General features: G+C 41.5%; 1 protein-coding gene across 3 annotated transcripts in view; it reads right to left on the bottom strand.

Moving 5' to 3' along the window:
• The window catches only part of SNX30 (sorting nexin family member 30), a 127129-nt gene that overhangs the window by 53819 nt on the left and 53946 nt on the right, over positions 1-19364 (bottom strand). For 2 of the 3 annotated variants that reach the window (XM_073591379.1, XM_073591389.1), the window contains exons 2-3: positions 6315-6503; positions 4981-5091 (exon numbers count right to left, since the gene is read on the bottom strand). In XM_073591379.1, the coding sequence (XP_073447480.1) occupies positions 4981-5091; positions 6315-6503 (300 nt within the window). Of the gene's footprint in view, positions 1-4980; positions 5092-6314; positions 6504-18770; positions 18905-19364 lie in introns of those variants that run through there. The other variant, XM_073591384.1, reaches the window with a different exon arrangement.

Below are 19364 nucleotides of genomic sequence, written 5' to 3' on the forward strand. Positions count from 1 at the left end.
CAAACTACTCTGCTGACCGACTATTTTTACCAGACATCTGAACAACTGTTTTATCGGCCTCCCCAGATAGGAATACACACCTCAGTGGTTTTTAGAGCTCTGCACCTTGTACCACAACCAGGCTTTTTACGCCTGGGCCTCACACACTTAAAGATAGGGCTCACCTACACAATGCAGTATACCGACCTTAATCAACGTATGCACATACCTACAGCCCCCACCCAGTCACAGTCAGATCCCTTTGGGGGTGACTGGGGACAGGGCTAGCTGCCGTCGGTATACATCTCTCCATGGCTCCGAGCCCAACGCATACAAACACCCCAACCCTCCAATACGGAGTTACATTGAAAACCTCATAACCATCCATAACAGCCAAACTACCCACACAGGGAAGGGAACACATCTGACTACGATAGTTCAAGTTTACCACAATGGTCAGGACTCTGTCAAGATGTTGACTAACCACGCCTTTGTTATACACAATGTCTGTCTATCATCAGTTTCTTTTGATGACTATTTACTGTACTTTATGCTTGTGATTACTGTAAACCTGTAAAACATTAATAACATTTCTTTGAAAAAGGAAAAAAAAAAATCATCCCAGCTCGTCATCATCATCATCATCTCAACTGCAGCCAGTGCCCAAAAGAGAATAGTGCCCTACAAAAGCATTGCAGCATTGCCTAAAGCATTGCACAGTGGTGCAATGCTTTAGGCTCAGCATTTTCCAATCTTTTCTCATTGGGGGCCAATTGTATAGAAAACTTAGTAGTGTGAATGTGCCCCTAATTGGCAACACTAGCAAGAACAAAAAAAATCATGCTTTGCTGCTGGTAATGGGCAAGCCAGTTCACTATAATTTGTGAAAAACAAAAAAGGGCTGAATTAATAAATGGTAAGAGTAAATAAAAAAAGCAAATTTTGCTCTGGATTCCCAACTAAGCTTGCATTGCCAGGCCAGCACTTACAAACCAGATGCATGTACAGCCCGACTTATGAAAAGCCAGTTTAATTACAGGATTGCACAAATTAACTCTAATATAAATTATGGGAATATCTGTAATGAGATTCCAACATTCATATTGTGGTGCAAATCAACTGATTGTTACTTTGAGACACTTCCAAATAAATACCTCTAAAAACACACCTACAGTATTACAGTATTACAGTAAAGACCTCTAAAACACACCTACAGTATTACAGTATTACAGTAAAGACCTCTAAAACACACCTACAGTATTACAGTATTACAGTAAAGACCTCTAAAACACACCTACAGTATTACAGTAAAGACCTCTAAAACACACCTACAGTATTACAGTATTTAACTGGGAACAATGCAGTAGTACAGAGTACATAGAACCTCCCTATCAAAAACAGTGGTCGTTCAAATTGTTCATGCTCAGTAAAATTGCATGCTTTGTTAGCAGATTAAAACACGCATTTTTTTTTACAATTCAAGGAACCGGGGGCTTATCTTTTTCACAGTGAGGCCATGGCCACAGGAACCATTGTACTAGTCAGCATTTTATCCCCCACCACCCAAACTAAAAAATTCCCTGAAAATGTAACCACTTTATTCCTAATGCAAGAGACCTTACATTTAAAGTGATAATAAACATTTTTTTTTCCAGTTGAGAATGACTTACACAATATGTATAGTTTACTTTCTTCCCACCACACCTCCTGTTTGTGGGTGTCTCCTTTAGTTAGCACTCTGCCAAGGAAACACCTATGTATGCAGGTTCCCATCCAGGGCTGTGTGCGTCTATTCAAACATACAATGCCCAGCAAGCCACACTCCTGCTCCCTTCCCCTAAACAGCCGCAGGAGCCAATTGCTCCCTTACCCTCACTGTCTCCCCTACAAATCGCAAGTTTGGGGGACAGCCAGATTGTAGAGGATGTGGCAGCAGTGACAAGGGACAGTAGGTAAGTGTATTGGGAACAGGAAGGGTTTTAAATGAACTGGGAATTTTTTTTACTGAAATTCTGTAAATGCATTAAAGTGGAAGTCCAGGCTAAAACTAAAATCCCTGCATGTATAGCCACCAACATTCTAACACTAACCTATTTAGCTCTGTAAAGAAAAAACTAGTATACATACCTTTTCTGCAGGCGATCTGACCCGATCTCCAGCGGCAGAAGCTCTGCTGAGGACACAGCCGACAACAGCTGTGAAATGAATGGAAAGTGATGTCACCCAAAGACTTACTATGGGGCTTCCATTGTCGAACGTGTCCTCTGCACCCGCCCACAAAAGCCAAGTCGCGGCTGACAGCTCAGTGTGGGATCGCCTCGGATCGCCTGCAGAAAAGGCATGTATGGCAATTTTTTTCTTTACAGGGCTAGATAGGTTAGTGTTAGAATGTTGGTGGCTCTAGATGCAGGGATTTTATTTTTAGCATGGATTTCCACTTTAAGGTAAAAAAAAAAAAAGATCTAATACTACTTTAACGATAGCCAAAAAGAAGTTCTTGAAATTCAATTCCCTGTCCACCTAAAACCTAACCTCTGAAACAAGCCCCTAAAGCAGGGAGATGCAATTAGCGACCCTCCAGCTGTTGCAAAACTACAAGTCCCATCATGCCTCTGCCTCTGGGTGTCATGCTTGTGGCTGTCAGAGTCTTGCTATGCCTCATGGGACTTGTAGTTCTGCAACAGCTGGAGGTCCGCTAATTGCATATCCCTGCCCTAAAGCCTAACTGGTTCAAACATAATCATTAATTGAAATTAAAACATACTTAAAGTGGTTCTAAATGCAGGACATTCCCTGCATTAAGGTAAAAAAATGTCCCATATGTTACATTGCACCCTCACTTCCCTTTATACTTACCCGAGTCCTATCTTGATCCAGGGCTGTGACCAACTGCAGCAGTGCTGCTCTCTCTTCCTCTCCTCACAGGACTCAGTGAGAGCAGTGGGAGCCATCAGCTCCCGTTGCTCTCAATCAACTTCTGTAAGGAGGAAGCGGGGGGGCGGGGCCAAGCTGTGCTGTGTGTGTCAATAGAGGAACACACGAACACAACCTGTCTCAGGAGCGAGCCCACAGGTGTGCCCCTATAGGTAATAGCTTCTTATGGTGGCACAGCAAGAAGAGGAGGAGGAACCTAGAGCACCAGCAGGGGATGCTAGAAAAGGAGGTTCAGGGCCGCTCTGCACAATACCATGGCTCAGAGTATATAAGTATAGCATGGGTATTAGTTTAATACAAAATGTAAGCTTTACAATCACTTTAACACATAAACCAAGCCTTAAAGGGGTTGTAAAGGTTTGTTTTTTTCACCTTAACCACTTAACGACCGGCCACTGTATACATACGTCATTTTTTTGAAGATGGATATCTCGGTAACGGCAGCAGCTGCTGCCACAACCAAGGTATCCATCTTTGTGGCTGGCGTTTCTGTACACGATAATGGTGGTCTCTGCGGCGGGTTCGCCGCGAGATCACCGTTATCGGCGGCGGGAGAGGTGCCACCCCCCCCCTCCCGCCGCTCTCCCGCGCCCTCCGCCACTTACCGGAGCCGTCGGTAGCGGCGGAGGAGATCGGGACCTGTCAGTGCTTCGGTATAGAGACGAATGAGGCCAAGATGGCGCCCACCTGTCTCTATACCATAGGACGGCCGGAGCGACGTCATTACGTCGGCTCCGCCCACTTCTCTTAAAGGCACAATTTTTTTTGTGTCATTTTTTTAAACGACTTTTTTTTTTTTTTTTTTGTGCATTTTAGTCTAAATATGAGATCTGAGGACTTTTTGACCCCAGATCTCATATTTAAGAGGACCTGCCATGCTTTTTTCTATTACAAGGGATGTTTAGAAAAAAAACAATATATAATGTTTGGGGGTTCTAAGTAATTTTCTAGCAAAAAAAACTGTTTTAAACATGTAAACACCTAAAATCCAAAACGAGGCTGGTCCTCAAGTGGTTAATGCATCCTATGCATTAAGGTGAAAAAACACCTGTCAGTCACCGGCCCCCCAGTTTTACTTACCTGAACCCCTTCAGTCAGTCGGCTGTTTTTCTCCATGGGCTCCCGGCTCTTGATTGGATAGATTGATAGCAGCGCAGCCATTGGCTCCAATGACGCAGGCGCCAAGGGGCAGGGCAGAGTCTGTCATTCTGTGTCTATAGATGCAAATGCTGGACATGGGAGCGCGCCCGCAAGGTAACCATATCAGGTTATCAGATGTGGGGAGCAGCCGCGAGAGCTGCCGGGGGACCCCGGAAGAGCAGGCTCGGGGCCACTCTGTGCAAAACGAGCTGCACAGTGGAGGCAAGTATGATATGTTTGTTATTTAAAAAAAATAAAATAAATTACCCTTACAATCACTTTAATACCCTTTTTTGGCTACATGCTCACCTTGGACGCCTGTTTGTAAGCCATCCCAAACACAAAGCATGCATTGAAAAAGAAAACCAGCACCAAAAGAAACTGTTCTGTTGAAAATTTTACAAAATGTAACTGGGATCCTTAGAATAGTAGACCTAAATACATAGTCACATTAAACACTGAAACATGCAGAAGCATCAGCAACTCAAAACCTAAAGTGGTTGTAAACCCTTACATATACCCACTGAAGTCACTGGCCTCAGGCAATTCACAGAGATTAAACAAATCCTCCTACATCAGTTGTATCCGTTTAGCTGCAGTCTTCTGCTCAGAATTTATAACGTTTTCCTGACTGGTCAGAAAACAGGTACACTGGACCACCAGGAAAATGCCAATCCGTTCCCAGGCAGCTGCTAATCAGTGCCATTGTAAAATGCCTGCCAGTGATGCCCATCAGTGAAATCCAGTGCCAGCCATCAGTGCCGATCAATGCCCATCAGTGCCGCCGATCAGCACCACCCATAAGTACCCATCAGTGCAGACATGTACACACTATAGAAGGATATGCTTTGTATTTATTTCATATCTGAGGTTTACAACCACTTTAAACTCCTCAGGTCATCCAAACAGCAGCAACATACTACCTACGGGAATGAAGTGAGTGGGCTGGGTTTCTTCAAGTTTATTCCTTAACCAATCAAAGTCTTGGTACCTCCGACGTATAGAATACTCAGAGAAGTCAAACTCTGCTCGTGTTGTCTGAAAAATAGGGAAAGACACAGAGGTTTCTTCTCAGCTTACATCATTTGTGTTTCTGATATCAATTCCTAAATGCAGATATTTAAACCTGTGTGCGGCCAACCATTTTCAGCCCTGGTTTGCTTTTCCAAGCAATCAGTAATTGAGAAATCTGTGAAGAAAGTCCCCCTATCACTGTGTGGCTTACTCCCATTCTTGTCAGCCTACCTGCACTGACACTTATATAAATGGTACTGCCTGTGCCTTGCTGCTGCAGGCCAGTGGGCTGATCTGCCTCAGAGAATGGAAGAGTTAGTTCACCTTTACAGAAAAAAATGATTTACATCGTACACCCAGGTGATGAATTGCTAGGTCCAGAAGTATTTAGAGGTTAACCTTGCCACAAAATGATGCTTTGGAAGGGGAGAGGGGAGGGAGTGGAGGGGTAGCCCGCCCATTTCAATTAAGCCTGGTACACACCACTGTTTTTTTTTTTGGTTGAATGAAAAAAAAAAAAAAAAAAAAAAAAAAAAAAAAGCTTCGGCCGGAGTCCCTGTACTAACTATCCAACATTAGTACAGCGATCTCCCCTGCTGTTCTTTTGTGTTCTGACAGGGGGACAGCCCCCCCCCCCCAGAACACTCCAGTCAGCGCTCTCTGCCATTGGCTGAGAGTGCCGATCAGGAGCCGGTCTGCATGGTTGTCCAGCATGCTCGTCCAACAATTCTGTCGGACTGGCTGCCTTACACACGGGCCGAATGTCAGCCAGTTTTTATTGAACTGGCTGATGTTACCAGACATTCAGTCCACGTGTACTAGGCTTTAAGCGCTGTGAGAGGGTCCAAAGAAATTTGTGATGCTTCTAAAAAGGCTGTGTCCCCTGAGTTTGGGAGGAGGGATATTGCACCATTATCTGCAGATCGGGGGGGTCTGTGGCTATAAAATATATCTACAGCCTATATGTCATGCAATGTAAGGGCTTGGATCCTCCATTTGGATGTCATTGATTTTTTTACATTTTGGGTTTCTTCACAAAAGGCTCAGTTACTGCTCAGAAGACAAGCGCAGACTCTCCTGATTACTCCAGCACCATGAATTAAATGCACATATTTTTATATGAGTGTCAGTTTCTGCATTACATATTACTAGTTGATCCATAATACAGACGTGCTTAATGGATTATATTTGATGATTTCAATAGCTCTTACTTTGAATAATATTCATTCAGTTTTTACTTGCCTTACCTTGGTCATAATACGATAGGTTATGTAAGTTTCCATAGTGCACACATGCTTCTTTGGGTCATCAACAGTAACAAAAAGGTCCCTTGTCTCTCCATCCATGTCGTCATCTAGCTGTAGCCTGTTAAGAAGTGAGGATGATGATGCTGGACTTGAAGTATCTGCTGGGGTACCATTGGGTAAACTGAGGTCCTATTAAAAAAAAAAAATAATAAAGTAAAATTATGGAGGATGAATTAAATGCAAAATAAAGCATAGTACATTAAGAAGCATTATTCACTGGTACCTTACAAAATTCTAAAATGCAGACATCTTTGGATTGTCTACCCTAGGACTGTCAGTGTTTACAATACAGTATATCACACTCCCTTTATGTATCTAGCTACCTTCAGTTTGTTAAAGGAAATAACAAGATAGGACAATGCATAAGTCAGCAAAAATACCCACAAACAAGGGCCTTGCTTTTTGGCTTGACTGCTACAGCATATGTACTTTATGAACACATACACTCTGTACCCAAAGGCAGAAAAAATATGGTTTGGTATAGTTCTAGAAAGACTGAGCATTACATTAACATATTACTGCTATGGAATATATATATATATATATATATATATATATATATATATATATATATATATATATATATATATATATACACACACACATACATATACATACATACACACACATACACACACACACAATATTGTCATATATTCTCACACGCAATATTGTCAAAAGCATTGGGACGCCTGCCTTTACACGCACATAAACTTTAAAGGCATGATCCCGTCTTAGTCTGTAGGGTTCAATATTGAGTTGGCCCACCCTTTGCAGCTATAACAGCTTCAACTCTTCTGGGAAGGATTTCCACAAGGTTTAGGAGTGTGTCTATGGAAACGTTTGACCATTCTTCCAGAACCACATTTGTGAGGTCAGGCATCGATGTGGGCGTAAAAGCCTGGCTCGCAGTCTTCGCTCTAATTCATCCCAAAGGTGTTCTATCGGGTTGAGGTCAGGACTCTGTGCAGGCCAGTCAAGTTCCTCCACCCCAAACTCGCTCATCCATGTCTTTATGGACCTAGCTTTGTGCACTGGTCCAAATCATTTGGTGGCGATTGGGGGGGGGGGGGGGGGATTATGGTGTGGGGTTGTTTTTTAGGGGTTGGGATAGGACCCTCAGCTCCAGTGAAGGCCACTCTTAAGGCATCAGCATACCAACACTATTTGGACAATTTCATGCTCCCAACTTTGTGGGAACCATTTGAAGATGGCCCCTTCCTGTTCCAACATGATTGTGCACCAGTGCACAAAAGCAAGGTTCATAAAGACATGGATGAGCGAGTTTGGGGTGGAGGAACTCGACTGGCCTGCACAGAGTCCTGACTTTAACCCGATAGAACACCTTTGGGATGAATTAGAGGGGAGACTGCAAGCCAGTCCCTCTCGTCCAACATCAGTGCCTGACCTCACAAATGTGTATCTGGAAGAATGGTCAAACATTCCCATAGACACTCCTAAATCTTGTGGACAGTCTTCCCAGAAGAGTTGAAGCTGTTATAGCTGCAAAGGGTGGGCCAACTCAATACTGAACCCTACGGACTAAGACTGGATGTCATTAAAGTTCATGTGTGTGTAAAGGCAGGTGTCACAATACTTTTGGTAATATAGTGAGCAGTGTGTAGTACACACACACATAAAAAAGTAAGGGGTTATATACAAAGACTGACCTAAAATGACAACTTCTATATACATTTTACTTGGGTAAAATAAATGTGTCAAGGCTAAAAGGAGAATCCTTTGTTATTCAGGAAAAAGGCCTGCATACATATACTGGTACAACACAGTGTCAGGCTATCGGAAAACACATATCAAGTCTCCATCCTTTATGTGCCAAGCTTTACTGTACAATGAAATGACTAGTAGCTATAACACAAGCAAACGCCACCGAATTTAAATCAATAAATAAACTTTAGACTTGTCAGTCATTTCAAACTTGTAAAAGTCCAACCTAGGTGCGGGTATTAGGCATTTAACAAAAAACAACATTTGCCTGTTTGATTTATTTTCACTGTATCATTAGGGTCACAACTTCCCGTACTTCAGGGGTAAGCCCCACCAAATGTCATTCTCCTTTTCAATGAGAGACCTAAAGTGGAACTACACTGCTGCATCTGAGCACCACAAACCAAAAATGCTATTTAATTCATTTTTAATATTCAAAACAAAAAACTTCCCCATCCATTCATGTCTCCATGCTTTATTTTTCCGAGAGATCACTTTGAAAAACACCCCTCTAGCATTTCTGGCCGTGGTCATCTTGAGTAAGGGCAGATGATTCATGTAGTATTTACTTCCTGTAATCAATCTGCCCTTAGCTCAGGCATGCAGGCAGGAGGGTATGCTTAGCTGGGACAGCCCCCCCCCCGAAGACTCCTGGTATATATGACATCATTTGCCTAGCCCTGGAGACCAGGATGTAACTGAAACAACGTAAAAAAAAATAAAAGTTTAAACACAAGTAAATATGATATACGTTCCTATGCATTTACTAATACTAACAGCAGAAGGATTAAAAAAAAAATAGTCAATGTTGATTGAGAGATTGAAGTTCTGCTTTAAGGGCCCATTAACTGAGACCTGTAGTGAGAGAGTCATGGACCTGAAACAAGTACACAGATCAGGATTTCGGACTTTACAGATTTTCGTATCTGAATTACTTGTTATGGGTCAGAGACTGAGAAACTATTCAAGCCAGAGACAGCCTGGTAACTAGTATTTTTAGAAGAAGGCCACGGAAACATTATAACCATTAAAGTGGAGTTCCACCCACTTTTACAACTCTTCAGCATCCCTCACTAAACTCTGCACTGTAAACGAATTGGATATTTTTTTTTTCTCAGCACTTACTGTATATCTGCTGTATTCATTTTTCATTTCCTCCTCCCTGGCCGCGGCCCATCGCATCATTTCCTGTTTGCAATGCCTTCTGGGAAGGGGCGGCAACTTCCTCTGACACTGCCATTGCTTTGGAAACCTGACCTGAAACCTATTACACTGCTTGTGCTGCACTGAGCATGTGCGAGGTCTGCAAGGATGAGATCCAGGAAGAAATACAGTCTGGCTTCAGATGCCCACACTTAAGATGGCCACGGCCTGCTGTAAGTTTATAAAATAACAAACTACTGCTATAAACAAAACAGACCTTAGTTTACAGACTAACTTTACGAGAATGCATTAAGCTTGTGTATTAGAGGTATTTTTATTTAAAAAGTATAATTTTGGGCGGAACACCACTTTAAGGTTGCGTTGAGGTAGTAAAGGAACCAAAAAAAAAGAACACTTCTGAAGTACTGTCAGATACAGCATTGCCTTCTTATAAAACAGAAGGTAATTACGCATCCTCACTTCCCCAATACAATAGAGCCAGTAAAGCCAGATCTTGTACTGATGAGGGCCAAGACACCTGAAACAGCTGGAGGCTTTGTAAAATGATGGTTATATCTGTGCTATATACCAGTGGTTCTGGATGCACAGATGGTCAAAAGGAACAAAAGCAATAATCTGAAGAACTCTGCCCATTTACATATAAGGTGAGACTGAGCTCCTTGATTTGGGGCTTTTGGTAATATCTTCTGTTATAAAGCAATGCTCCATCTCATAGAATGAGGTCAGCAATGGCAGCCTCTCAGTACAGGCTTCATTTAACACTCTTAGGACTCGTTCACATGTGTGATGATTTACGAAGAACGAAGCAAGGCTCATTACTGTGTCTATAGCATTTTTGACACATTTTTGTTGCGTTTCTGAAGCATTAAAAAAACAGCATCAAGAATGCTTATTAAATGCCCATGAAAGTATTGGTTTTTCTAGTGGGAAGTACTTGAAGGAAAAGTGATGTAGAGGAAATGATCAGCTTTGGGAGGTAGGTTGTGGTGTGATAGCTGGCATTTTTGTGAATTCTTTGGACTCAAGATGGATTTGTACGGCGGTGGCCAAAAGTTTTGAGAATGGCACAAAGATTAAATTTTCCCAAAAGTCTGTTGCTTTAGTGTTTTTAGATATTTTTGTCAGACGTTACTATGGTATACTGAAGTAGAATTACAAGCATTTGATAAGTGTCAAAAGGCTTTCATTGACAATTACATTAAGTTTATGCAAACGGTCAATATTTGCAGTGTTCACCTTTCTTTTTCAAGACCTCTGCAATTCGCCCTGGCAATGCTTGTAGTTTGTCAAAATTTGTGTTTTTTTTTTTAAATTCACCTAACTCTTGAGGATTGACCACAAATTCTCAATGGGATTAAGGTCTGGAGAGTTTCCTAGCCATGGATCCAAAATTTCGTCTTTTGTTCCCCAGGCCACTTAGTTATCACTTTTGCCTTATGACAAGATGCTCCATTTTGCTGGAAAAGGCATTGTTCATCAACAAACTGTTCTTGGATCTTTGGGAGAAGTTGTTCTTGGAGAATGTTTTTGTAGCATTCTTTATTCATGGCTTTGTTCTTAAAGTGGAGTTCCACCCATTTTAGTCAGCAGCTACAAAAAGCATAGCTGCTGACTTTTAATAAACCGACACTTATCTGCCCCACGGTCCAGCGTTGTGGCGCCCGGAGGCTAGCTCCTCCACCCCTCCTCGGCGCCGTCATGGTAACTGTGGGCAAGTCGCGCTGCGCTCTCCTATTGGCCAGCCAATCTTCTGGGACCTGAGTTGTGTCCCAGAAGATTGCTGGCAGGGAGGGGCCGCCTAGGGCGAGAGGAGGAGTCACCTAAGCGGCCGAAGATAGGTAGCAGGAAATTTTTGGGTGGAACTCCGCTTTAAGTAAACTTGTGAGTGAACCCACTCCCTTGGCGGAGAAGCAACCTCACACATGAATGGTCTCAGGATGCTTTACTGTTGGCATGGCACAGGACTGATGGTAGCGCTCTCCTTTTCTTCTCCGGACAAGGTTTTTTTCTGGATGCCCCAAACAATCGGAAAGGGGATTCATCAGAGAAAATGACTTTACCCCATTCCTCATCATTACAATCCCTGTACCTTTTGCAGAATAATCAGTCTGTCCCTAATGTTTTTCCTGGAGAGAAGTGGCTTCTTTGCTGCCCTTCTTGACACCAGGCCATCCTCCAAACGTCTTTGCAGATGCACCCAGACCTGCCTGTTGCCATTCCTGGTCCCTCACTGTTCGATTTTGAGGGCCGATTGCAAAAATAAGTGCTGAAACTAATTTCCCACTGTGTCTATTAAATTCTGACAGCAGCTACAGATGATTAAATGCAGCCACTGTTTGGCTAAAAATTTTCAGTCCAGCACCTTCTGTTTTTTTAATTGAAGGATGTTGGGTGGAAGGGGGTCAACAGGGTGACCACATAGCAAATTTCCCATATTGTATAGTCAGCTTTACTAGATAGGACAGACAGTTAACAGGGCATAGCCATGAAGTTTGAGAAATATAAGCCCTGGTAACAAAGTGAAGCTAAATCAGCTAGGAACAAAAAATTAGCTTTTTGGATAATGACGGTAATAGCAGCCTTATTCACACATGCGGTTAAAGCCAGTTTCTGCAAGAATGCAGCACATGCCTGTAGCTGGATTCACAGGTGGTTGCAGACAGATGTGGTCACTCCACCTGTACAAAGCAATGACAGGGAACCCTGCTGTCCGCGGGTGTTTGCATGTGATCACACACAGGTATTTACCTGCAGTTAGGGACAGACTATCACACCTAAGCCCCGTACACAGGATCAGAAAATCTTTCAGAGCGATCGTATGATAACCTGATCGTTAGTACAGAGCTTTCGAGAGCCGATCAGGACAGTTCATCTGATATTATTTGGACATGCACTAAAAAATTTTTTTTTTTGTATGATACCAGATCGTAGGATTTTGTTTAATCAGTAAAGTTGTCATTCGGAAATACAATACCAATGCACTACACTACATAACATCACTTCCGAATATTTATTCTGTTGTACAAGAATTTTTGTGACTTTAGTAAACTCTTCAGGTTCAATCTGAGATTAGAATGCAAAAAAAAACCAAAACAAAACTTTAATTTGTCCGATAATCTCATCGTGTGTATCAGGCATTAGTCACTAACAGCATTCACGAGTGATCATCCATCTGTAACTGCTACATGTGCGATCACATGAGAACACCCGTGGACACCTGGGGACACTTTTATGCTGTGTAAAGGCTGAGCAGCTTCAACTATCCACATCTACCTCTACCTCTGAATCCAGCTGCAGGAATAAGGTGGATTCTTGCTGCAACTGTCACTAATCGTATGTGTGCATGAGGCCTTAGGGAGGACTTTTGAAAGTTTAAAATAGCTGACAGGTTCATTTTATGGAAAATATGAAGAACAAACGGTTTCTACTTAGCAACAAAATAAAACAAGGAAAGAAAAATATCCCACTTCCTCTGAACTTTACACATTGTCACAAGACTGACCAGGTTCTCAACATTCATATCATTGAACCAAATAATTTCAAAAGCTTGTGCTACTAGTAAAGCCTCGAACACACTATCGGATTTTCCGCAGACAAAGCCTTGGACTTTTGTCCGAAGGGCATTGGACAAAAAAACTTGTCTTGCATACAAACGGCACACAATTGTCAGCCAACAAACACGAACGTAGTGACGAACTAGACGTACTACGAGACAATAAAGAGGAAGTTCAATTGTCATGCTCCACCCTTTGGGCTCCTTCTGCTAATTTCGTGTTAGTAGAAATTTGGTGAGTGTTGATTCGCATTTTTCATTTAGTTTTTGAACAGCCGTTCGTCAACCAGCCATGTTGCGGAATCGGAGGAGATAACGTGTTATTTATTATTGGTCTTGGAGTTATTGGTTTGACCCAAGTCCAGTCCAGGAACAGGAGGAGGAGGATTTCTTGAATCAAAAATTGGTTGCTTTATTAATCGTGATCAATTATGTCATATGCCTTTACTACGGAGCTTCAGGACGATTTTCGGAATTATCTCCGGATGACGGACCCCTGCTTTCACCAACTCTTGGCATTGTTGACCCCCCTATATTAAGGAGGAGGACACATGCATGAGGCTTTTATTTTATTGTTGAATAATGATTTGATTTGATATATTTTCTATCTTTTTCGATGCATAGAATGCACGTTTTGGTTAAATTCTATCGGCAAATGGCATTTCTAATTTTATTTTTGTTTTCTTTTTTTAATGCACAATAAAAAAATTGTGTAGAAGAATACTTGGCTATGTGTTTTACTTAACCACTTAAAGACCGAGCCTCTTTTTGAGATGTGTTGTTTACAAGTTAAAAAACATTTTTTTTGCTAGAAAATTACTTAGAACCCCCAAACATTATACATTTTTTTCCCTAACACCCTAGAGAATAAAATGGCGGTTGTTGCAATACTTTGTCACGCCGTATTTGCGCAGCGGTCTTACAAGCGCACTTTTTTTGGAAAAAATACACTTTTTTGAAATAAAAAATAAGACAACGGTAAAGTTAGCCCAATTTTTTTTATATTGTGAAAGATAATGTTATGCCGAGTAAATTGATACCCAACATGTCACGCTTCAAAATTGCGCCCGCTCGTGGAACGGCGACAAACTTTTACCCTTCAAAATCTCCATAAGTGACGTTTAAAAAATTCTACAGGTTACAAGTTTTGAGTTAGAGAGGAGATCTAGGGCTAGATTATTGCTCTCGCTCTACCGATCGCGGTGATACCTCACATGTGTGGTTTGAACACCGTTTTTATATGCAGGCGTTACTCACGTATGCGTTCACTTCTGCATGCAAGCTCAGCAGGACGGGGCGCGTTTAAAAAATGTTTTTTTCTTATTTATTTTACCTTTTATTTTTGCACTGTTTTTTTTTTTTAAAATGTAAACATTCCTTGTAATAGAAAAAAAGCATGACAGGTCAAAAATACCTCAGATCTCTTATTTACACAAAAATGCAATAAAAATAAAAAATAAATTTGTCATAAAAAAATAAATAAATAAAATAAATGGCCCTTAAACCACTTCAGCCCCGGAAGATTTTACTCCCTTCCTGACCAGAGCACTTTTTGCGATTCGGCACTGCGTCGCTTTAATTGACAATTGTGCGGTCGTGTGACGTTGCACCCACACAAAATTGACGTCCTTTTTTTCCCACAAATAGAGCTTTCTTTTGGTGGTATTTGATCACCTCTGCGGTTTTTATTTTTTGCGCTATAAACAAAAAAAGGAGCGACAATTTTGAAAAAACTGCATTTTTTACTTTTTGCTATAGTAAATATCCCCCAAAAACATATAAAAAAAAAATTTTTTTACTCAGTTTAGGCCGATATGTATTCTACATATTTTTGGAAAAAAAAAAAAAATAATATCGCAATAAGCATTATAGCATTTTTATTATTAATTTTTTTTTTTTTACTAGTAATGGCAGCGATCTGCGATTTTTATCGTGACTGCGACATTATGGTGGACATGTCGGCCAATTTTGAAATTTTTGGGACAATTGGCATTAATACAGCGATCGGTGCGATTAAAAATGCATTGATTACTGTAAAAATGTCACTGGCAGTGAAGGAGTTAACACTAGGGGGCAGTGAAGGGGTTAAGTGTGTCCTAGTTTGTGTTCTAACTGAAGGGGGATGGGACTGTGCAGGGAAGATAACAGACGGTCTGTTCTCCCCTCAGAGAACCGGAAATGGTGTGTTTACACACACAGTTCCGAGTTCTGTGTCTCAGCGGTGATCGCGGGAGCCCGTGCACGCCCCCTAGTGGCCACAGGGCGAAGCGACGTTACATAACGTTGTTTCGCCCAGCCGTGCCATTGTGCCGCAGTACAACTGCGGCGGCTGGTCGGCATGTGGTTAAGAGCTAAAACGTCACTTCCGCCCTGCAATGTTATGGAGACTGGCAGGGCTATCTTCCCCTCACTCATCTCCATAACCAGCAAGGGTGAAGATCCGATTGCCTCCGCCGCGGCGAAGGGCACCGGAGTGCGGCGGAGGGGCCCTCTCCTGCCGTCGATAAAAGAGATCTTGCGGCAAATCTGCCGCGGAGACCACTCTTATCGGAAAGCGGACCGCTGGCCGAAGAAGAGGATACCAGGGTTATGGCAGCTAGCTGCTGCCATAACAACGATATTCCTCTTCAAACGTAGGACGTATATCAGCGTGTGGTGGTCTGTAAGTGGTTAACATGACAGTTTGGGAGTAGGCAGTTACATTTTAAAAAATACAATGTAAAATTAACAAGGGACACCAACATAGTTGCATCTTTGATCTTAAAAACTACGGGATAATGGTGTTGTGGTAACTTGCGCAAAAAAAAAAAAATAAAAACAAAAAAGTCATGTGTTAGGATTAGAAAGATGATATACCTGTTGCTATGGTATATCTTATTTATTATTGCAGGTCAGTGGCCAGACCTGAACCTGTAGATCTCTTACAACTGTGTGTTTGCTCCATATTGGCACTGTATCCACTAAATCATGCTATAAGCAAGTATTTTGCAGAGCAGAGTAGGGACTGGCCAGAGAGGGATTACTTTGATGCAACTGGCCAGCTTAAATGTATATTGCAATGTATTACAACAAAAAAATCCCTTTTTATGCAAAATTTGCTAGCGAGGGTGCATAGCATTGTACAGAGGATTCAGGTTTTTTTTTTTTATATGTTATGATTAGTGGCACTGAGTTGATCTCTGACTGAGAACACGGTAAAATGACATAGCAGTCGTATGACTTTTGGTTGCAGTGTATTGAGAAAGTCTGAAGCAGTCATCCCTGACCCCTAAGCAACCAGACTATATGCTTACATTGCAGATGCTGCAAAATCTGTGTGTCTGGGTTTCCAAGGCTGGAGATGCAGAGTACTAAAGGTTTAAACTTACCAACTACTTCTAAACAGAGTAAAATGGTCCATTCAAACTCCACCACTGAGTAGAACTCCCTTAGTAAAAAGGGTATCTTGCATTTCAGCTAAAATGGAAAATCTCTCAATTTAAATTTGACTGATTTTTGTGGTGTATGAAAAACTCCTAAGTGTATAACAGTTTCAACTAAATAAAATTTGCTCTGGTTCTATAAAGCCATCATAGCATTTTAGAAAAGACATGGATTTTTTTTTCCTGACTGTGCACACAAGATTTCTGCTGCCAATCATGGTGTAATTAACGGAGAGCAGAGGGCTGAAGAACTTATTGGCGCATTTATTTTTAGCTACACTGCTCTCATGTGGGTGACAAATTGTTTAGTTCCCAATAGCTTTTAATCCTGTATATAAGAGAGACTGCTGTCAAAAGAGTGACAAGGTAGGGAAAGGCAACCATTCATCACTGCCCCTTGCAGGAAGTAAAACAGGCACTGTTGCACTCTTGCAGCTAAATTATTATTATGCATTAATAATTGATACATGACATATTCATTAAAACAAAAAAAACAAAAAACTTGTGATCATCACAGCACTAGTAACTTTTACACAGCGGTGTTTAACTGCGCGCACGCCCGCAGCCGATGCGAGTGCCGGCGGGCGCGATGACCGCCAGGCTCCCGCAATCGCTCGTGATTTACACCCACAGATCCCGGTTCTTTGCAGTCCCGATAAAAATCGCAGATCGCCGTCATTACTAGTAAAAAAAATAAAAATAAAAAAATGCCATAAATCTATCCCCTATTTTGTAGACGCTCTAACTTTTGCGCAAACCAATCAATTTACGCCACAGGGCATCATCAGGTCTTTGGTTGACGCTCTGTGGGAGGGCGAAATGCATTGATGTGACTCACTTCTGGCACTGACATCCGGTTTGGTAGGAACGCCCCCAATGGTGTTTGCTGCATCTTCTTAAAATTTCAATTTTTTTCAAGTTTTTAACTTACTTTTGTAAGTATACCTTTTTAGCACAATAAATTTGCTTTTTAGCATACTTCACTATTGGTCCCCCTTTTTTCTTCCTTTTTTGGTACCGGTTTTGTATGGCTGAGCATTTACGTTGAAGGATTGTTTATCATCTCATCAGTGAACCTGCCATCCTGTGACATCCTCTGGATATCGCTCTAAGCCTTATTGACTCCCAGACTGAAAAGCTGGGTGTCATTGTGATTTGGTGAGTGGGGACACATGTGGGGGTGCCTTGGTACGCCTGAAAATATTTTTCTGCAACGTTTTTCTCTGCACTTTTTGCACACCAGTTGTGTAGCATTCCCTGCAATTTCACACATTAGTGAAGCACCTTTTTAGTTTCATATGGACTGTATTTAGTTGTGGAACACTTTCTTTATATGGACTATATCAGTGGTCATCAACCCTGTCCTCAGGACCCACTAACAGGCCAGGTTTGCAAGATAACTGAAATACAATACAGATGATATCATTTGCTGCTCAGTGATTGCAGTATTCTAGTCTGCATCTCCCCAAGATAATACATAAAACCTGGCCTGTTAGTGGGCCCTGAGGACAGGGTTGATGACCACTGGACTATATGTTTTTGTCACCTACTATGGGTCTTTGTTTGTGAGCGCATTCCCTGCGATTTCACACATTAGTAGTTTTTATTTTTTATATGGACTGTATTTAGTTATGAAACACTTTTTTTATATGGACTATATGTTTTTGTCACCTATTATAGGTCTCTGTTTGTGAGCGCTGTATTTATATATTTTGTCAATAAGAGTAATCAGCTTAACAAAAGAACTCTCAAGAAATGAAATGAATCATCAGATTAAAAGCCGCTCTTTATTTTTGTTGATGTTGGCTGTAGCTCCACCCTAGTCCCAAACCCAATTTATGGGCATTGCTGTGGGGGGGGGAGGGTACAGCCAGAAATGAGCCTCCTGTCCCCTCTTTAAGCTGTATTTTAGCAATATGAATGAACAATAAGCACTGCAGGGCTGTGTGATAAAGCTGCTGGCTGTTAGTAAACATACAGTACAAGGAATCAGCAACTTTATCACACAGCCCTGATTGTTTATTCATAATAGTAAAAGATTACTCAGTGCTGCAAAGGCTGTGCGATCTCTCTGCGGCTGCTTGTAAACATATATCCCAGTCACACAGCGCTTTTATAGGTCTTTATTGTGTTTAATGTCTTTCTCCATCCTTGATTCCCCCAGAGGTTCTCCCCTTAGTGAGTAGTTTGTGTTTATGTTTTTAGCCCCCAAGTGCATTACCTTATATTTCTAAACATTAAACCTCATTTGCCATGTAGTTGTGCACTCCATTATTTTGTTCAAGTCTTTCTGTAAAATTTCTATGTCCTGATGTGAAGTTATAGCCCTGCTTATTTTTGTGTTGGCCGCAAAAACTGAGATTGAGCCATTTACCCCATCCTCTATATTATTTATGAATAAATTAAACAGTATTGTCCCAAGACAGAGCCTTGGGGTACCCCACTTACCACTCCAGACCAGTCTGAGTACACATTATTTATCACCACCCTCTGGACATGCCCCTGTAACCAGTTTTCTATCCAGGTACTTACCCCATGGTCTATGCGATCAGACATCAGCTTGTAGATTAAGTGTTTATGGGGAACTGTATCGAATGCCTTTGCAAAATCCAGATACACCACGTCTATGGGCCTCCCCCTATCTAGATGACAGCTCACTTCCTCATAGAATCATGTGTACAAAAAAAAAAAAAAAAAACTTCAATTGTGCCAAATAAACAGAACAGTTATTTTGGAAAGATGCTGAGTTTATATTTTGTGTCTGTTCCCTATTGTTTAGTAATTAATTTTGAAGTACTAATCAATATGAGGATTTGCCAATCTATAAAATTTCCAGAACACATCAAAAGCTCTTCTCATACCTTTTTCATCATATTGAACTATCAAGGTTTATGTCAGTTTAATCGAAAAACAGTTGTGAACATGTGAGTGGTTTTGTAGTTTGGCAGCAGCTTGGAGGCTGGGTTCCCACTGCTGCGATGTCAGACATTGCATGTGATTCGCACTGCACTGCTGTGCAAATCACATGCGAGGTCTGTGCAATGCTAATTCAGCCATACAGCTTGTATGGCTGAATTTGCATCGCATTTGGACCAAATTTGCACAGGACCCATTTTTTGTTCCGCA

Source organism: Aquarana catesbeiana, linkage group LG01, assembly GCF_042186555.1.
Source record: "Aquarana catesbeiana isolate 2022-GZ linkage group LG01, ASM4218655v1, whole genome shotgun sequence".
Taxonomy (NCBI): Eukaryota; Metazoa; Chordata; class Amphibia; order Anura; family Ranidae; genus Aquarana; species Aquarana catesbeiana.